Genomic DNA, 18,730 nt, shown 5'->3' on the forward strand with positions numbered 1-18,730 from the left:
AGGTGTTGCTGGTTTGGGGAGGTGGCAGCAACTTGGGTCTAAGCCTCTCTTGGAGGGTTTCTGCCTTCCCATATGCTCCTTCTACCTATAGCAATGTAATAGGGAAGAACAAATCTGACACCATATTGGATTTGTTTCTTTTAATCTTTTTTTAAAATAAATTTATTTATGTATTTATTTTTGGCGGCATTGGGTCTTTGTTGCGGTGTGCGGGCTTCTCATTGTGGTGGCTTCTCTTTTTGTGGACCATGGGCTCTAGGCACATGGGCTTCAGTAGTTGTGGCACATGGGCTCAGTAGCTGTGGCGTGCAGGCTCTGGAGAGCAGGCTTGGTTGCTTACTTTAACCTTTGTACTCTATTGCTTTTGCTCCCAGTTAAGAATGTTGCCTGTAGCGTGAACTGTATAGGACAGCGCATTCTCAAGTCTCTGACCTTCAAGAGTGTAACACTCTTCCATTTATATAGAGATAAAACATTGCAGAACAAAGAATAACATTTGTTTGTTGCACGTTTACAGGAACATCCTGACCTGACCTAGGAGGATAGCTGCAAAGGATTCTGACACCAAGAAGTCTGCAACAACCATGCACCTCCCTCATCTTTCCTATAAAAGGGCTTTGCTGAAACCCTTCGAGGAGTTCCAGGTTTTTTAAGGCTTGAGCCACCCATCCACTTGCAGGGCCCTGCAATAAAACTTTCTCTGCTCCAAACACCAACATTTCAGTATTGTTTGGCCTCACTGTGGGTCTAGCACATGAACCTGCATTCACTAACAATCCAGGAAGCAGTCAGACTCCTGCTCCCCGAAGGCTCAGCTTCTCCCAGGGTCTATGAGGGTGAGAACCTGGGCGGCTGCTGGGATCACCTCCCGGGAGGGGGCAGCTCAGGGAAAACCAGAAAGAAAAGACACCGGGGCAGCGGTGGGGGGTGGGGTGGGAGAACTGCTACTGCAGGGTCAAGATGGCAGTGGCTCATGTTTTTTGTTTGTTTGTTTTTTCTGAATAGACAAAACAAGCATATTACAAAAATTAATCAAACAGTACAGAAAGCATGAATTAACTAACGACTTTTTATCCTGTCCCTACATCCCAGTCCCCTTCTCGAGGATACCACTCTTCACAGTTCCTGGTGTGACATATGTATGTAGAGTCCCTATTTTTGCACCTTGTTTTTCCTGTTTAAAAATGCAACTGTAGGGGCTTCCCTGGTGGCGCAGTAGTTAAGAATCCGCCTGCCGATGCAGGGGACACGGGTTCGAGCCCTGGTCCGGGAAGATCCACATGCCGCAGAGCAACTAAGCCCGTGAGCCACAACTACTGAGCCCACGTGTCACAACTACTGAAGCCCACGCACCGAGAGCCCACGCTCCACAACAAGAGAAGCCACTGCAATGAGAAGCCCGCTCACTGCAAGGAAGAGTAGCCCCTGCTTGCCGCAACTAGAGAAAGCCTGCATGCAGCAACAAAGACCCAACGCAGCCAAAAATAAATAAATAAAATAAATAAATTTATTTTAAAAAATGCAACTGTAAGAGAGTAAATCTTAAAAGTTCTTATCACACACACACACAATTCTAACTGTGTATGGTGACAGCTGTCAACCAGACATTGCAGTGATCATTTCACAATGTATACAAATATCAAATCTTTGTGTTGTATACTTGTAACTAACATAGTATTGTATGCAATTATGCCCAATAATAATTTTTTTAAAAAGCAGAATCTGAAAAAATTCAATTATTAACTCTTTCCATTTTAAGCCCCATAGGACCTTTTTTTTTTTTTTTTTTTTTTTTTTTTTTTTTTTTGGCAACGCTGCCCAGCTTGTGGGATCTTAGTTTCCTGACCAGGGACAGAACCTGTGCCCCCTGCATTGGAAGGGCAGAGCCTTAACCACTGGACCCACCAAGGAAGTCCCTGCATGGGAGTTTTAATCCCACACTTTTCCTGCTCCCAGGGTGTCACCCAAAATTTGGGGGTTAGGCGGTGCAGCTCACTCTACCTGCAGGGCCGCGGGAAGGTGGAAGGGCCACCTCCAGGTCTGAGTCCCTGGGTATCTGGGTAGAACTCTCTAGGGCTGCGACCCAGGGCGGAAAGGAAGGGAGTGGCCACATGAAGTCCCTCTGTCGGAGGAGCGCATCCTTCTGGAGCACCGCATCCTCCCCTGTAGGCATCGTTACCTCAGACTCTGGAAGGTTGCTCCTTTCTGCGTGCTTCACCCCATGAGCCCTGGCGCTCACCGCCCGACCACGTGGCTGGCGGGTGGGACCGGAAGTAACGGAGTGGGCAGAGGGAGGTGGGGAGGGGCGGTTCCGGAGACTGAGCGGGGCTGGAGGTGGTCCAGAGGCGGTGAGGACGGGGAAGTCTTAGGTGGGGAACTGAGACAAGACTGAGCGGAGAGGCGGGGGAGGCGGAGGCGGCGGGGGCGGCGGGGGCGGAGCCAGGTGGGCGTGGCCTGGGCGTGGCCGGGGGCGGTCCGGTCCAAAGCGCGCGAAGCCTAGCCGCGCAGAAGCAGTGGGCCGGGAGGGGCGCGGGCAGCTGCCCTGAGGGGAGGGGGTCTTCCGAGGGGAGGGGAGCCGGGCGCGCACATCCGAGACGCTGCCGGGCCGGTGACTCGGCAGCGGGTGGCGTCCCGGAGTCCGGGGAAACGGCGGGGGACGCAGGACGCTCTCCGAGGTCGCCCCCGGGCAGAGGTAAGGCGAGGGTGGGCGGCCGTCGCGGTGGCGCTCTCGGCTCGGGAAGCTCCCTCCGATCTCCGGGTGCTTTCAGGCGGAGGGCACCTGAACCGGGAGTTTGTACGCGGGAATCTGGCGAAGTTGGCTGTTCGCTCCGGGAGCGCCTGTGCAGGAGCAGCTTCTCCTCCCTGGATGGACGGGTCCTGTCCGGAGTCTTGCGGCTTTGGGGGGCCACTTTGGCTGCTCCCGCATCTCTAAGTGGTGCCCCAGGGTCGATGAGGGGGTGTGGACAAGGGGAAGGTTCTGTGGAGCGTCTCCCAGCTACCTACCCCTGGCTCAGTCAAACTGCGGTCCTGGGGTGGGAGTGTCCTGGCTTCTTGCTCATCTTCACCCCACCCCAGACGAGGGGTCCCTGCCCTGCCACGCCGAGGTGAAAGGCCTGCAGGTCCGGACTGTGAGTGCGCGGGGGGGCCCTGGAGGCTCAACCCACCTTGTTACCGCCTGCGCCCTGCGTCCTCTTCTCAGCAGCTGCAGGTTCCGCCCCGTCCCAGGATGGGCTGATTGCTGCAAGCCTAGAGCACATCGTGAGAATCACGGCCTCTCTCCCGGGAGCCTTTCTGCCTAAAGCTGGCCTATAAACGCATTGGAAGGGGCATTGACAAGTGAAATGAAAAAGTTGCTTTTGCTTTCCCAAGATCACTAGGCACAGCTGTGAATAACCTGGAAATCCAGCTTCTTTGAAGCTGCAGGTTCCCAGACATCGTGACTAGACCCACTTTTGGAAACATCCTCACTACCGTTTTTAAATTGAAAATTTAAATACCTGGAACTCCAGGTATGCAGGAGTGGGTTGGAAGCCAGAGAGGTGAGGAGAAGGCAATTTTTTTCTGTTAACTTGAAAGGCAAACAGATCTCCAGGATCAGGGTGCAGAGGAAGGAAGGTGAATGAAGAGCGAAGGACCTATAGCTATTTTGTTTTATTTTATTTTTAAAAACATTTATGTATTTGGCTGCGCTGGGTCTTAGTTGTGGCACGTGGCTTGGGCTCTTCATTGCGGCATGCAGGATCTAGTTCCCTGACCAGGGATTGAACCCGGGACCCCTGCATTGGGAGCGCACAGTCTTAACCAATGGACCACCAGGGACATCCCTATTTTATTTTATTTTTGTTTGTTTGGGTTTTTTTCGCCGCGCTGCGAGGCTTGTGGAATCTTAGTTCTCCGACCAGGGATTGAACCCAGGTCCCCTGCCGCCATCCGCGGCGGGTCCTCAAAGTGCAGCATCAATCGACGAGAGCGGGTAGGGAACTGAACGCACCAAGGTATGGGATCAGAAGGGCACAAGCAACTGATGGTTGCAAGGCAAGTTTAATAACAAAGCATAGCCGTATATATATCCCCTAAAGCAGGGAATTTGCTTAGTCATCATCTTATCGGCATCAGCTGGTTGATTGGCTTTTCGGCTTAGTCACGCCTTATCGGCATCAGCTGGTTGATTGGCTTTTCGGCTTAGTCACGCCTTATCGGCATCAGCTGGTTGATTGGCTTCTCGGCTTTTCCCTCAAAGGCACCAATTTCCCCTCCAGGGTTGCTTTTCCTAGCTTTAGGGAACAACCAGGGACTCCCAGTAACTGAGCAGTTCCCTGGAGCGATTTGGCCAAAGGCCATCTTTTTTACTTTCATACCATAAAGTCCAGGATGCATACCAAGGAGAGTATGCCCTGAGGCTTATGAGGGTCTCAATGGCGCCTTCCTCAGAGGGCAATGCTCGCCACATTTCCCCCTCTTTTATTTTTTAAAGCTTGATAATGCAATTTCAACCCATACACCTCCTGACGAAGAGCAGCGAGACGGCCAACAACAAAGAGTAATAAACAAGGTAAGGCAATTAACATCAACAATACACATGACCCCACGGTAATCAATCCTGTGAGTCCATTTTGAAACCAATGCATTGGGTTTAACCATTGAAGCTGATCCAAGAGTCCTTGAATTAATTGTTGGGGCCCGTCTTCTTGTAGATGAGCTTCTTGAATTGCTTGTATTTCCGCATTAAGTTTTTGTATGTCCGAACTAATGTGTCCATCAGTCCATACACTTAAAAAGTGCATTTTTACTTTGTTCCAATCCCAGTCAGTTTCATTATAAGCGTGTTGAGTCACACAAATCCAAGTATATTTAGCATGGCAAATCAAACGCATTTTCAATTTTAAAGCCATAATTTGGTCTCCTAAACCTATGAGAGCATTTTTTTTAACTCATCAACCTCAGTTTTTAGTTGAGTATCAATATGACTTTGTAATGTTAATGCAATACTGGTAGTTTTAGACAATTGATTAACAATGTGCTTGTTGTACAGTTTTACTTAATGCTAAACCGGCGGTAGCGGCTGTGGCTGTTAAAGCGGCTAAGGCTAATATGCTACATATTAATATTCCAATGAATCGTTTAGGTCTTTTTAAAGCTTCAGATAATTCTAGCCAAGCTTGCATGCTAGTACTATGATACCATGGTTCAGAAATATTTACAGGCAGCATTACATAGGAAGGTTGTTTTAACATCATAACAGAAAAAGTTCCTTTCATAGGCAGAATGCAAGTACTAAAAATACAATTCTGACAAGTTATATTATATCCTAAGGAACCAGAAGTAAACTCAATCTGTAAATCTCCTATTAGCAAGGCATATGAAGGTGTAACACAAGTAATAACCGGTTGATAAGAATAAGACAATGCAAACTTCCCAAAATCCCAATGCTTATAAAAAAAACCAAACTATTATTAGTAACAGAAACTGAAGAAATTAAAATGGTACCATTATTATAATTTAAGGTGCACCAGATTTGAGAATTCAAAATCAGATTGGGGAAAATCAGAAGGAAAAAAGGAGGGAAACTTCAAACTTGTAACAGCTTTAACTACCTTTAAACTATGGCCGGCCAGTAAAGTCCCTTGTCCTCCTACATATACTTCAACACAAAAATAGTATCTTTGACTTTGCAGCTTCTATTAGAGCTCCACTTTCAGCTTTATGATTAGACCCATCTTTGTTGCTGTAATTACCAGTCTCATTCTTTCCATTTTTGTTATTGTTGCCCTGTGAAATCATTTTTTCTAGAACAGCAAGAAGATGTAAAGCTTTCTCAGCTTGGTAGGTTAATATATACAGGTCTACGAGCAAAAAACACACTGCTTGGGCAAATTTTTCTTCAAAAGGTTCTATGAACTGATAAAGTTTTTCACCAACGGATATGGCTTCTGTATACTGTCAGATATGATACAGGATGACTGCTTGATTGTAATACAACATACTATTTTCAAGATCATCTAGTCCATCCATTTCTTCAACAGCCAAGTGCACCTGATTCTTCAACTGGTTAAGTGTCTGTCTGAAACTATCTGTTGTTGTCTGGTTACTTTTGAAAAACTCAGCTATTGCCGTATTCAAAATTATTTTGAATATATATTGTAGGCAGGCAAGATGTTGCAGACAGACATCATAATTTCCAGCTATGAAAGCCTGGAAAGCACTGGTGGACAACTCCTTCTCTTGATCAGTAATCTCAGCTCGCTCCTTGGATACTTTTTGTCCCATATTTTTTTTACTTCTGACTATTGCCCCGAGTTACTATCAACTTTACTATGTGGCCACACTTTCACTCTTCACTCCGGGGATTCACCTACCGAGATTCAGATGTCCCTCATGTCAGGTCCCTGTTCAGGCGCCACTTGCCGCCAGCCGCGGCGGGTCCTCAAAGTGCAGCAACAATCGACGAGAGGGGGTAGGGAACTGAATGCACCAAGGTATGGGATCAGAAAGGCACAAACAACTGATGGTCGCAAGGCAAGTTTAATAACAAAGCGAAGCCGTATATATACCCCTAAAGCAGGGAATTTGCTTAGTCACGCCTTATCAGCATCAGCTGGTTAATTGGCTTTTCGGCTTAGTCACGCCTTATCGGCATCAGCTGGTTGATTGGCTTCTCGGCTTCTCCCTCAAAGGCACCAATTTCCCCTCCAGGGTTGCTTTTCCTAGCTTTAGGGAACAACCAGGGACTCCCAGTAACTGAGCAGGTCCCTGGAGCGATTTGGCCAAAGGCCATCTCCTTTTTTACGTTCACACCATAAAGTCCAGGATGCAGACCAAGGAGAGTACAGTTGGGCCCTGAGGCTTATGAGGGTCTTAATGGCGCCTTCCTCAGAGGGCAATGCTCGCCACAGTCCCCGGCAGTGGACGCTCAGAGTCCAAAACACTGGACCGCCAGGGAAGTCCCGGATCTGGCTATTTTAGATTCGGTGGTTTGGAAGGCTTCCTTGAGAAAGCAGACTTTGGAAGGGAAGCATGAATGAGGTGAGGGAGGAGAGCTGTGAATACTGGCCAGGCAGGACAGCAGGGCAAGTGGAGGCGGAGTAAGCTTTTGCTCTGTTGGAGAAATTGCAAGAACAAATGGCTGGAGCAGAGGAAGGAGAAGAGTCCAGGGTGGTGGGATCAGGAAGATGGCAAGAATGGCCCCATCCAGACTCTGATAGGCCCTTGGAGCTTGTAGAGTCATTTGTTGGCAGTTCCCACAGGTACATGGCATTTCAAACCAAATGCAGTTCAGAATTTATAGTGCTCATTTGTAAACTACTTGTGGACCTAACTCAGTCTCCAAGATTCCTATTCATAATTCTGAATAGAATTTTATTTCCTCCTTTCCACTTTGGGAACAGAGGACCCAGGGGTCACCATCCACATACAGACTTCCCTCATCGCAACCTTACCTGTCCGGGAATCTTCATGTAAGAAGTGCAGAAACCTCCTTTTTCTGAGATCAGGAGTCAGAAAACTACAGTTAGGGGCCAAATCCAGCCCATCATCTGTTTTGTAGATCAACTTTCAGAATACAGCTGCACAGTTTCATTTATTCATTCTCTCTGGCTGATTTCCTGCTCCAACAAGAGCTGTGTAGTTGCAACAGAGCCTTAAAATTCTCTTTTTCGTCTTCCATCCTTAAAATATTTGAGTTGTATGAGGTAAAGCACAAAGAAGTATTGGCAAGTACTTGTCTTAGGAAAGAATTTGTGAGTGGTAAGTGAATGAGAGCATGCGAGATCGGCTGGAGTTTCCTTTCCTGGTGGAATTATACAGCAGGGCTATGTCCTTGCTGACTCCACCGAATCTTGTCTGGGACAGTTTTCCGTCTGCTTTAGAAGATCTCTTTCAACTAGAAAGATCGTTGCGCATCTGTGTTATGCCACGGGGTTTTTGGAAACCTGCATGTATCTGATGAGCATTCCCCGAGTCTCGGTTGCCAATACATGGAGAGGGCATGAGATCTGTGTATTACTTACCATGATGTCCATGCAGTTAGTATAATACCACCCCAGAGTGTCTGAAATGATCGGAATTTATGATATTTCATAACCAGAAGTTCAGAGGTGGTTGGCTATTCCAGTAGCACACCAGCATCCTCCAAATGTTTTTGTTTTTCCACTCCATGATACCCAGTGCACTGGCTGTCATTCTCCAGTGTGTTTCCTTATGATCACAAGATAGCTGCAGCTCTTCTGGACATCACACACTCACCCAGCTGTATCCAAAGGCAGGAAGAGGGATGTTTCTCCTCATGTATATCTCTTTATCAGGAAAGAAAACCTCTCCACAAAGCCTGCCACTAGTCTTCAGATCCCACCCTCCTGGATTAAAAGGAGTTTAGTCAGGTGAATATTGGACCTTTGCAGGATTTGTAGCTGGGAGCAGGCCCTGTTGTCAAAGAAAGAATCGACTGCTAGATAGGTAGCCAGTAATCCTCCTCTCTCTCCAAAGGTTGTATCTGTTTGATTCTCTGTTTTTCACAAAGGCCCTGGGTGTTTGTTTCCCCACTTCCTCTTGGTTGCTGCGGTGTTTATCCTGTGGGCTTTGCCCGACTGACACCTCAAGTACTGCACGAATGAAACCCAAGCAGAAAGGGCGGATTGGTACCAGGGGTGTCTGGACGCAGTATCCTTAGCGACCTGTCTCCTTGTCTTTTCTCTGGGTCGGCAGGCTCTCCTGCAGGCTCTTCCCTCCTCGTGGCAAGTTGATCACTAGCAGCTCCCAGCATCCATCCTACCAGCCTGGTCACTTCGGGGAGAACACCGCTCTGCTCCATCAGATCCAGCACAAGTCCTGGGGCTGCTTGTTAGTTGCTCTGCTTGGAGTATCCTGGCTTATGGGCGCACCCAGAACCAATCTCTGTAGGCAGCCTTGGAAGTGGAGGGAGGTGGGCGGGCAGTAGATGGACCCTGCCGGGGCTTAGAAATCAGCAGAGAGGTTCTAGTTGGGAAGATACTAGGAGGTCAGAAACAAGAGGGGGCCAGGCTGTCACTGTGGTCTTACCGATCCCAGGTATTGGGCCTGAGAAGTCCAGACCTGATTTTCCAACTCTACACCCTCAGAAAATACTGTCTGGGTACAAAATCGTGATATCTGTGGATTTTGTGTAGGGCATGTATTTTCTTACACTATTTGATCGAGTAGTGATGTTGTCAAACTCAGAGAACAACCCAGATGGTGTTTATTACTTCCGTGAGAATACATTTTGCATTCTTTTTAGAAGAGATAAGAAAGATTGCCCGAGACAAAGTAAATATATAACCAGAGTCGTGTAATTAGGAGAAGTCCTCACATTTCATGCCTCTTCCTCCCTACCTCTGTGCCTTCCCTTTTCCTCTGTCCTTGCTTGTGCTGCTGGAAATGCAGAAACGTTTGCTTTGGGAAGCCAATGTGTGCCTATCTAATATTCCTGTAAAATCTATTCCATAATATTAATAAATATTGCTTATTTTATCCTTTTTGTTGAATTATGCTATCGGATGAGATGTTAAATGCAGGCTCATGGGATGTGTCTGACAGAGTGGGTATATGAATATATTACTAACAAAACATCCTGCAAAAGCTGTAATCTCTGAATTGTGGCAACCTTGGGTGGAATCATCTTAATAGAATATAACATAGAAACTGCCTGAAGTACTGTGATAAGAACTCTAAAAGCTGTTCCATGCAAAAACCCAGTGCATTGGGTTAGAAAGGCAGAAAAATCTTGATGTTTAAATAGTATTGTAATGAACATCCATTGTGAGACCATGTGAGTAAATGAATTTGAAAACCACCTGATTACAAAGGAGGACAGAAGAGATTGGAAGAATGAGCACATTTGAAAGTGTTCTAACAGCTAATGCCAAGCCAAAGGAAATGGGAGTCGAGCTAACAGACTTCTTGCCTGGGGACTAGATACCTCCCGAGAGCTTGGAAATGGGGTTGTTCCTTATATGAACATTGTTGTCCCTGTTGCCTTGGATATGCCTGAATATTCCCAGGAATGAAATTACTGGGTCAAAGTATCAATATATGTGCATCTTCAGTTGACCCACAGATGCATAGATCTATAGTCTGAAGAGCTGCTCTAGCTATTATGAAGACCAGTGATCATGATAATAGATGCTTAATATTTATGCCAACTTGTCAGGGGTGATTTGTTATTCAGCCACAGCTAACTGATACACCCACATTGATCTCTACTGTCTCTTCAATATTTTACCCTTCACTATGTATACAGCATGTTTTAGAAACAATTTATATGTTAACTCATATTATTTTCTAGCTTCATTAATATATTATTTAAGACTGCAAATGATAGAAACCCAGTTAAAACTGGCTTAATGCACAGGGGCAATTCATTAATTCACATGATAAGAAATTCATGTGGATCAAGGTGTTGAGATAATATTATTAGGATCTTCTTTTGCTCAGCTTTCTGGGGGTTTATTATTTTTCCTTATTGTGGGAAGGTGAGCCCCCAGAAGCTCCAAGCTTTCATTCAACCAGGTTAGTATACTCAGAATGAGGCAAAGCTTTTCTTTTTCAATAGTTACTTAAAGGATCAGGTTTAATTTTATGGATTCAGGTGAGCCCTATGTCTCTCTTTGAACGGTGATGATAGAATGGGACCCACTGATTGGCTTATCCGGGGTTTCCAGCCTAACCCCAAAGCTGGCAGTGGTATCACTCCCATTTTAGTTTCCTGGACTGAGAATGGGGAAGGGGCCGTTTGCCACAGGAAGTTTAATATGCTGTTGTCAGAAGGAAGTAAAGGGGATGCCAGGTGGGCTAAAACTATAGACCTTTGTCCACTTGAATCATCATCTAAATTAGTAATGCTAGGTTAGAGCCTATAAACTGGTATGTTTAATCTAATCATTTAAATTCCCAAACAGATATGTAATCATTTAGTCTCTTATTCATTATTTATTCCATTTTTTAAAACTTGAGTACCTACTGTGTGCCGGCCCCTCCACTGAATTATAATGTATGTTGCTGAACAATCCAGGTATGGTTCCTGTATTCAGGATAATTCTAGTAGAAAAAGAAGTTCTTAAAGACATATATAATTATGATAAGAAGGCTTCTCCTTCAAACTAGGGTGGAATAAATAGATGAATTTACCCTCTACCTGAAACACTCAAAAACAAAATATACATGAAATAATAGTTTTCAAGACCCTGGGTACCAGTCATTTTTGCAAGTTCATCCCTGAGAAAAAACAAAGGAGGTAAACCCTCACTTGCCCCGGGATGCTGACTTGAGAGCATTCCAAGACCACAGCATGGGAGAGGAGAAGCCACACAGAGCCTGGTGGACTGCCTGAGTTGAAGAAATAGAGTTTGAAGTCAAGGGAGACAAAGGCAACTACATTTTTCAGAGTATAGGGGAGTAGAAAGAAGCACAAAGATAAAATTCTAGAGATCTGCAGAAGGTTCCTTTGCATGTTCTTAAGAGTAGGTATCAGCACCAAGGTGTGAGAAAGCTACCCAAGTCTGGAGAAAGAACCAGCACAATGGATTAATGAGAACAGTGGTGACACACAGGGCTGGGAATAGTTCTTGTTTCTACCAGCCCATCTGGAAAACCTCCTGACTGATAGAGATTGAATAATGCACACAGAAGGGTCATGTCCCAGTAGTGGTGAATAATTAGATTGAGCGCTGCTCCACTCCTGACAAACTGTCAAGAGTGAGACCTCAAAGGACCAAACTGTTTCCAAGTAACGTAACCGTGTCCCAGAACAAACCTCAAGAATATTTATAGGATTACAAAAATACCCAGCACCCAGTACGATAAAATACACAATGTCTGGCATGCAGTGAAAAATTACCGGATTAAGAGAAAACCAAATTACCGGATATGCCAAGAAGCAAGAAAAAACAACCCAATATGAGGAAAAGCAATCAGTCAATTCCAAGCCAGAATTGGCATGGATGTGAGAATTAGCAAACAAGGAGATTGAAGTAGTTATAACTGTATTCCATATGTTCACAAGTTAATTAAAGGCATGAAAGATATAAAAAAAGATCTCAAATCAAACTTCTAAAGATGAAAACTACAAATGAAAAATACACTGGATGGGGTTAATGACAGAATGTTGAACTTGAATGCATAGCAAAAGAAACTATCCAAAAAGATCATTTTACCACCAGGATGATTGTGCTTTCTTTCTCTGCATGAAAAGCTCAAATAACTCACCATCAGCAGCTGTGGACTTCAACCTGGGCCTCCCATGGATGGTGGTGATTCTTCTGTGGGACTGTCTACATCTTCTTGCCTAAGATCCAATGTCCCTTGTTAGTGAATGAACTAGCCAAGGTTAGGAGTGGAATTTGTGCTTCAGGATTGAATTTTTCCTCTATAAAGCTCACCGCTCATCATGGTGATTGAAATTTTAAACCTTGGTCTCAGGAGTGTCATGCTCCACCTGGCTTAAAGACAGCAAGGTAAGAATTTAGCTCTTATATATTGAGTAATGGCAAAAAGGAAGAGCGTTATTATGATGAGTTCAATAAAGCTTCCATTGGATATAACTCTTGCAATCCTATCCTGATCTACAGCAGTTAACTCACATCTTACTTGGATAACAAGTGGGTTTTCGTTGATGGAAGAATATTTTTTAAATGCATATTTGTAATCTGCCAGTATTCATGATGCTGGCAAGAGAACTCACATTATAGTCTACACCCCCTCATCAATATTATCATAATAGGGAGAGATGGTAATGTTTACACTATTATGGGCATTTCAGAATGCCATCTCCTCTTACTTCTTTAAGATAAGGACTCTTGATTGTTTGTAGATATAGATATCCCTTTCTTCAATTTGAGCCCTTTTCATATTTCTTTTTTTAAAATTAATTCTTATTGGAGTATAGTTGATTTACAATGTTGTATTAGTTTCAGGGGTACAGCAAAGTGAATCAGTTTTACATATATCTACTCTTTCTTATACTCTTTTCCCATATACGTCATTGCAAAGTATTGGGTAGAGTTCCCTGTGCTATACAGTAGGTCCTTATTAGTTACTTATTTTATACATAGTAGCGTGTATATGTTAATCCCAATCTCCCAATTTATTCTTCCCCCCCTTTCCCCCTTGGTAACCGTAAGTTTGTTTTCTACATCTGTGACTGTTTCTGCTTTGTAGATAGGTTCCTTTGAACCATTCTTTTAGATTCCACATATAAGTGATAGCATATCATATTTGTCTTTCTTATGATATTTGTCCTCATATCATAGGATATTTTTCTTTGTATTTATGAAATCAATTTTCTCTATATGTAATTGAGATGCCTAGTCATTCCATGGCTGTGAATTCATAAGAAAACTAATATCAGAAAGATCTGGCTCCGTGTAGGCAGAGACGCTGAAATCTCATCTTTTCCTTGCTAAAAAAAGAAGATTTCTAGCCATGACCTGCCCAAAACGTCTGGAGAGGAGTATAATTAGAAGGGCTGGTGAATACAAGCCTGTTCACCTCTTTCCCCTTTGGTCACAGACAAAAGCTCTTAATACCCATTCATTGAAAGGTTGTCCCAATGTTAGTGGTGAATCATATCAACCAGAGACAAGCTGAACTTCTTCTACCCCCAGGGATCATCTCCTCTGGGACACAAGACCTTAGAAAGCCTTGGACAGAAGTGAGACCAGAGCTGGTGGTGTTAGGTTTGAGTCTGAACTTTTCTTTGACTGGTTCAACAGGTTGACTGTCTTTTAGATCCTTGGCCAGGTCACCTTCCTCTTTTTTTAAGAAATAAAAATTTTATACATTACATATCTTATATGTTACCGAACTCCGGTCCGGCTGCTCAATAATCAGTACTCAAGAGAGAGAGACAAGTGTTGGTAGAAAGGAAAGATGCTTTTAATCAGAATGCTGGCCATCTGGGGAGACGGTGGACTCAGTGTCCCCCAAAAACCATCTCCAAAGATTCTGCTCGGCCATGAAAGTTTTTAAAGGGAAACAGGGGAGTCGTCTCAGTTAATCAGTGCGATACGGGGTCAGAGTCACCTCCATCCCCCACGGTGGGCAGGCTTGTTGACTTCTTGTGATCTTTCTTTAGATGCTCTCTTGTTCATACAGTTTGTTCACGAGATTACTGAAAGGGAAGCGAGGGAAGAAATCTGGTCAACTCTTAGTTACTTATTCTTCATTTCTACTTTGATCTACCGAAAGAACCAATAGGTTAGGCAAGGTGTTGTGTGATCAAAATATTGGAAAAGTGAGCTTGGGCGAGAGATGAGTGGAGCATGGGGGCGCCTGGTTGAAGGTTAATGTCAAGACAAAAGGGGCCTCCTGCAGAGAGCTCTTTCCTGCCAAAAGCTGCTTATATATGTAAGGTGTGTGCAACCTGATAATTATCTATCTATTGATAGACACAGATATATAGTAAAATGATTACTAGAGTCAAGGTAATTCATGTATCATCTCCCCACATAGTTAACTTTTCTTGATGTGTGTGTGATGAGAGCGTCTGAAATCTTCTCTGTTAGCAGATTTCCATGATTCAATCCAGTGTTATCAAGGGTACTCACCATGCTGTGCATTCGCTCTGTAGATCTCGAACATGCTTGCCCTTTGTGTACCATGTCTGCCTTGAATAACGGAGTGAAATTCTTTTTTCAGCCCTCAGATACCCTATTTTGTGATACTGTCACACCTTTGACTTGATTTGGGGGGTTCTTTATAATCCCTTATGTAGCAAGCTCCACAGTGTGGCCCATGTTCCTCACAGGCCCAGCGTGCAGGAGTTCCTCAGTCACCCTCTGTTGAATGAGTACACCCATGTGTTTCATACTCAAAGGCAACTTCAGTCTATGTCAGCGGTCAGTTTGCTGTGTGACCTGCAGTTGATCAGGCAGTGTTGCTGAAACACTAATAATAATGCTTTTGTATGAGGCAGTTCTTGCCCTGAGCAGGGTCCTCAGAATCAGATTATCAGATTTAGTTCCAGGCAAGACTGCAAGAGTATAAGCCCAATGCACTCAATTAGCAATAAGTCACAAGGACGCATAGTGTAATTGCTCCTTTTCCTAAATAACAGAGACACACTGTGACTTAATTACAATAGTTTCACTGTGAAATAGAATTGGGGTAATTTCCAAGGGAGTATATTTTACATTAATGAGATTTTCTCAGTCTTACTGGCATTACTGTAAAATGCCTTTATGTAGCAAATTATTTTCTAAATTGCTCATGTTGTCTGTGGAAAAAAAACATTTCCAAATTTCCTTCTGCAGGTGAAATGTTATGTGCTTCAGAAAAGTCTCCACACTAAACTTTCATGGGTGACAAGCCTTGACTGCCCCCCCCCAAAAAAAAGGGCAAGTATGGTCTTTCCGATGTTCGTGTATCTCCAAAGCATGAGCATTCAGTTTAATATCCACCATTAAACATTCAAGTATAAGAAATTTTTCCATTAGGAGTCTGGAAAGCTGAATCCACCAACAGTCAAGGGTCTTACATTTGAGTCCTAACTCTGCCTCTGGGTATCAGGCATTGTTACCAAATGCCCAGCACTACCAAAACATTGGAGTTTGGAGCAGAGAAAGGCTTATTGCAGGGTCATGCAAGGAGACACGTGGCTTGTGCCCCCAAAACCCCTGAACTCCCCGAAGGGTTTTAGCAAAGCATTTTTAAAGGCCAGGTGAGGGGGAGGTGTGGTTGGTCGTTGCCAACTTCTTGGTGCAGGGATCCTTTGTTCTCACAGCTGTGCACCACGGCTCCTATAAACCTCCAACAAGACAGATGTTATTCTCTGTTCTGCAACTTTTTATCTCTATGTAAATGGAAAGATGTTATACCTTTAAGGTCAGAGCCTTGAGGATGGGCTATCCCGTGTATTTCGGGCTATAGGCAACATTCTTAACTTGTAGCAAAATGATGGAATACAAAGGTTAAAGTAAAAGAAACTGATCTAATATGGAGTCAGATTTGTTCTTCCCTATTACTACATGACCTTAGACAAATTATTTAACATTCCTTTTCTCCCACTTGCTCACTTATAAAATAAGTGAGCCATTCATTTATTGGGTACCTCCTATGTGCCAGCATTTTTCTAGGCATTAGGACAAGAGCAGCCCATGGGTGTAGACTAGATTCTTAGTTTCCTGGAGCTATATTTTAGCAGCAAAGACAAAAAAACACATAGATAAATGAATAAGCAAAGGTTAATTTGATGCAAATACAATCAGATGATATAGTTGAGGTGGGGCTTGTAGCTTTGGGAGAAAAGCCCCTCGGAGAATGGTAACATTGGAGTGGCAATTTGAATAATGAGTCAGCTCTAGAAAATTTGGAGTGAGGGCTTCCCTGGTGGCACAGTGGTTGGGAATCTGCCTGCCAAGGCAGCCTACGTGGGTTCGAGCCCTGGTCTGGGAAGATCCCACATGCCAGGGAGCAACTGAGTCCGTGCACCACAGCTGCTAAGCCTGCGCTCTAGAGCCCGTGAGCCACATCTACCGAAATCCGCGCATCACGGTGAAGGGTGGCTCCACTCTCCACAACTAAAAAATGCCCACGCAGCAACAAAGACCCAACGCAGCCCAAAATAAATTAATAAATTAATAAATTCATAAATTAAAAAAGAAAATTTGGAGTGAGAACATTCCAGGAAGACAGAGTGGTACAAAGATCCTTGAGATGGGAATTTACTGATTTCTTAAAATATCTTCAATTATAAATTTCAGTGATATCTCCTCTTGCAGCAATTTCAAAACAGTGTCCCACCTGTAGCATCCTGGGTTCTCCATTGTCATGGGTTGGACTTAATTGTCCTTATCTTGACTGAGCTTTCATGCAAATGATCCCCTTATGAATTGACTGCATCTAATTAATTAAGTGTGCCTATGACTCCTCCCCAGATTCCCGGCATTTGTCTCCACCATTCCCAATCTAGTGTGATCAGCCAGCTGATAGAAAAGCAAAGAAGAACAAGGAACCCCTTCTGTTCACACCTTGTAGACCCTGGTGTCCCGATTCCTTCCCGGTGACCAGCAATTGCCCAGAGAGCATATCAAACTCAAGTTTGTCATTCAGCTAGTATATACAGCAAGGTATGATGAAGACATGTCCCAGCACTTCTAGCTAGCATTGACAAAATCGACATTGATAGAGATGATTAGAATAAGGCAGCTAATACATATTTCACACATTGATCTGGTAAGGCACTGACTCTGTGAAGGGACGCATGATGCTATGATGGGTCCACCTGTTATCTAGAAATACATCAGTCCGTAACAATGGCTGGTTCAGCTCAGCCCACTCCACAACAGTCAACAAGAAAGAGTCAGAGTCTGGTTGCTATCACCCCACACCTTGGAGCCAGGAAATGTGCTCCTCCTTTCAGTCCATGATTCAGAAAGAAAATGCTTCGGCAACATGGTAGCTAGTTACTAGTGGAGGTGACCTTGTGAAAAAGACAACTCAACTTTTGCATTCCCCTTAAAATAGGAGGTAATAACCGTCTACTTGGCGGAATCCCAAGGCTTAGGTGAATATAATGCCAATGAAGGACCCCTATGGTTATTATCAGTTTTCTTCATCGTCCTCATCCTTGGTTGTCACCTTTTCAGTTAAAGCTTTCCTTGAACACCCAAAATGTAAAACAACAACTCTCAGCCATGAAAAAGAATGAAATAAAGCCATTTGCAGCAACATGGATGGACCTGGAGATGATCATACTAAGCGAAGTCAGTCAGAAAGAGAAAGACAAATACCATATGATATCACCTATCTGTGAAATCTAATATATGACACAAATGAACATATCTACAAAACAGAAACAGACTCACAGACATAGAGAACAGACTTGTGGTTGCCAGGGGGGAGGGAGGGTGGGGGAGGGATGGAGTGGGAGATTGGGGTCAGCAGATGCAAACTATTATATACAGAATGAATAAACAAGGTCCTATTGTATACCACACAGAACTCTATTCAGTATCCTGTGATAAACCATAATGGAAAAGAATATGAAAAAGAATCTATCTATGTATAACTGAATCACTTTGCTGTACAGTAGAAATTAACACAACATTGTAAATCAACTATACTTCAGTAAAACAAATTTAAGAAAAAATACAACTCTCCATTCCCTCATCCTGCTTTATTTGGCTTCTTTGCATTTATTACCATTTGACATGTTGTATATTTATTTGACTGTGGTCTGTTTCACTCTGGGGGGAAAAAAAAAAAAAACAACTTCCCTATCATCAAAGTCTAGCTTTCCTCCCTGCAGGATCGTCCGTGTCTAGATAAGTGTGTGGAATATAGCTGGTGCTTAATAAATACTTGTGGATCAAACAAATCAACGGTATCACAGTCTGTTATGCCACGAGGCTGAGGTTGAGCTATAGGGACTGACCAGTGGCTGAGTTAGATGGATGATGCAGAGACGATTTTCATCTCTTCTCGGCCTATTCACCGTTGGAGAATGAGCTGGAAAAGAATTTGGATCACTGTTTTAGGCTGCCATCTCATGGACCAAGACCAGCTTGAGCTTTGTAAAAATCAAGTCCTTCTGAGATGCTAAGCATTATAGATACAGACCATATTACCTTATTACATGCCATCATGTGACATCAGGGAATTCTACCACCTTCTTTTTCTCTGCTGAGCTCAGATTAGACATCAGCAGGAGAGGTCTAGGTTTGGTGGGATGATGAACCTCCTCTCTTCCATGAGAAGGAGGATGTGAGGAAACAGCTAGAAT

The 18,730-nt window shown here is 43.9% G+C and overlaps 1 protein-coding gene and 1 long non-coding RNA gene across 3 annotated transcripts in view; one reads left to right on the forward strand and one right to left on the reverse strand.

Moving 5' to 3' along the window:
* LOC136792680 (uncharacterized) overlaps positions 1-2,393 on the reverse strand; it is a 506,767-nt gene extending 504,374 nt beyond the window's left edge. The window contains exon 1 of one of the 2 annotated variants that reach the window (XR_010836824.1): positions 2,180-2,393. Coding sequence is in view for 1 of the 2 variants with exons in the window: in XM_067014889.1 (XP_066870990.1) it covers positions 2,002-2,173 (172 nt within the window). In the remaining variant the exon portion in view is untranslated. Of the gene's footprint in view, positions 1-2,001 lie in introns of both variants that reach the window. The other variant, XM_067014889.1, reaches the window with a different exon arrangement.
* Positions 2,394-2,578: 185 nt separating this feature from the next.
* Positions 2,579-18,730, forward strand: part of LOC136792683 (uncharacterized) — a 77,813-nt gene continuing 61,661 nt past the window's right edge. The window contains exons 1-2 of the long non-coding RNA XR_010836828.1: positions 2,579-2,692; positions 4,475-4,552. This is a non-coding gene — a long non-coding RNA (uncharacterized lncRNA). The remainder of the gene's footprint in view (positions 2,693-4,474; positions 4,553-18,730) is intronic.

This window comes from Kogia breviceps, chromosome 15, assembly GCF_026419965.1.
Source record: "Kogia breviceps isolate mKogBre1 chromosome 15, mKogBre1 haplotype 1, whole genome shotgun sequence".
Lineage (NCBI taxonomy): Eukaryota > Metazoa > Chordata > Mammalia > Artiodactyla > Physeteridae > Kogia > Kogia breviceps.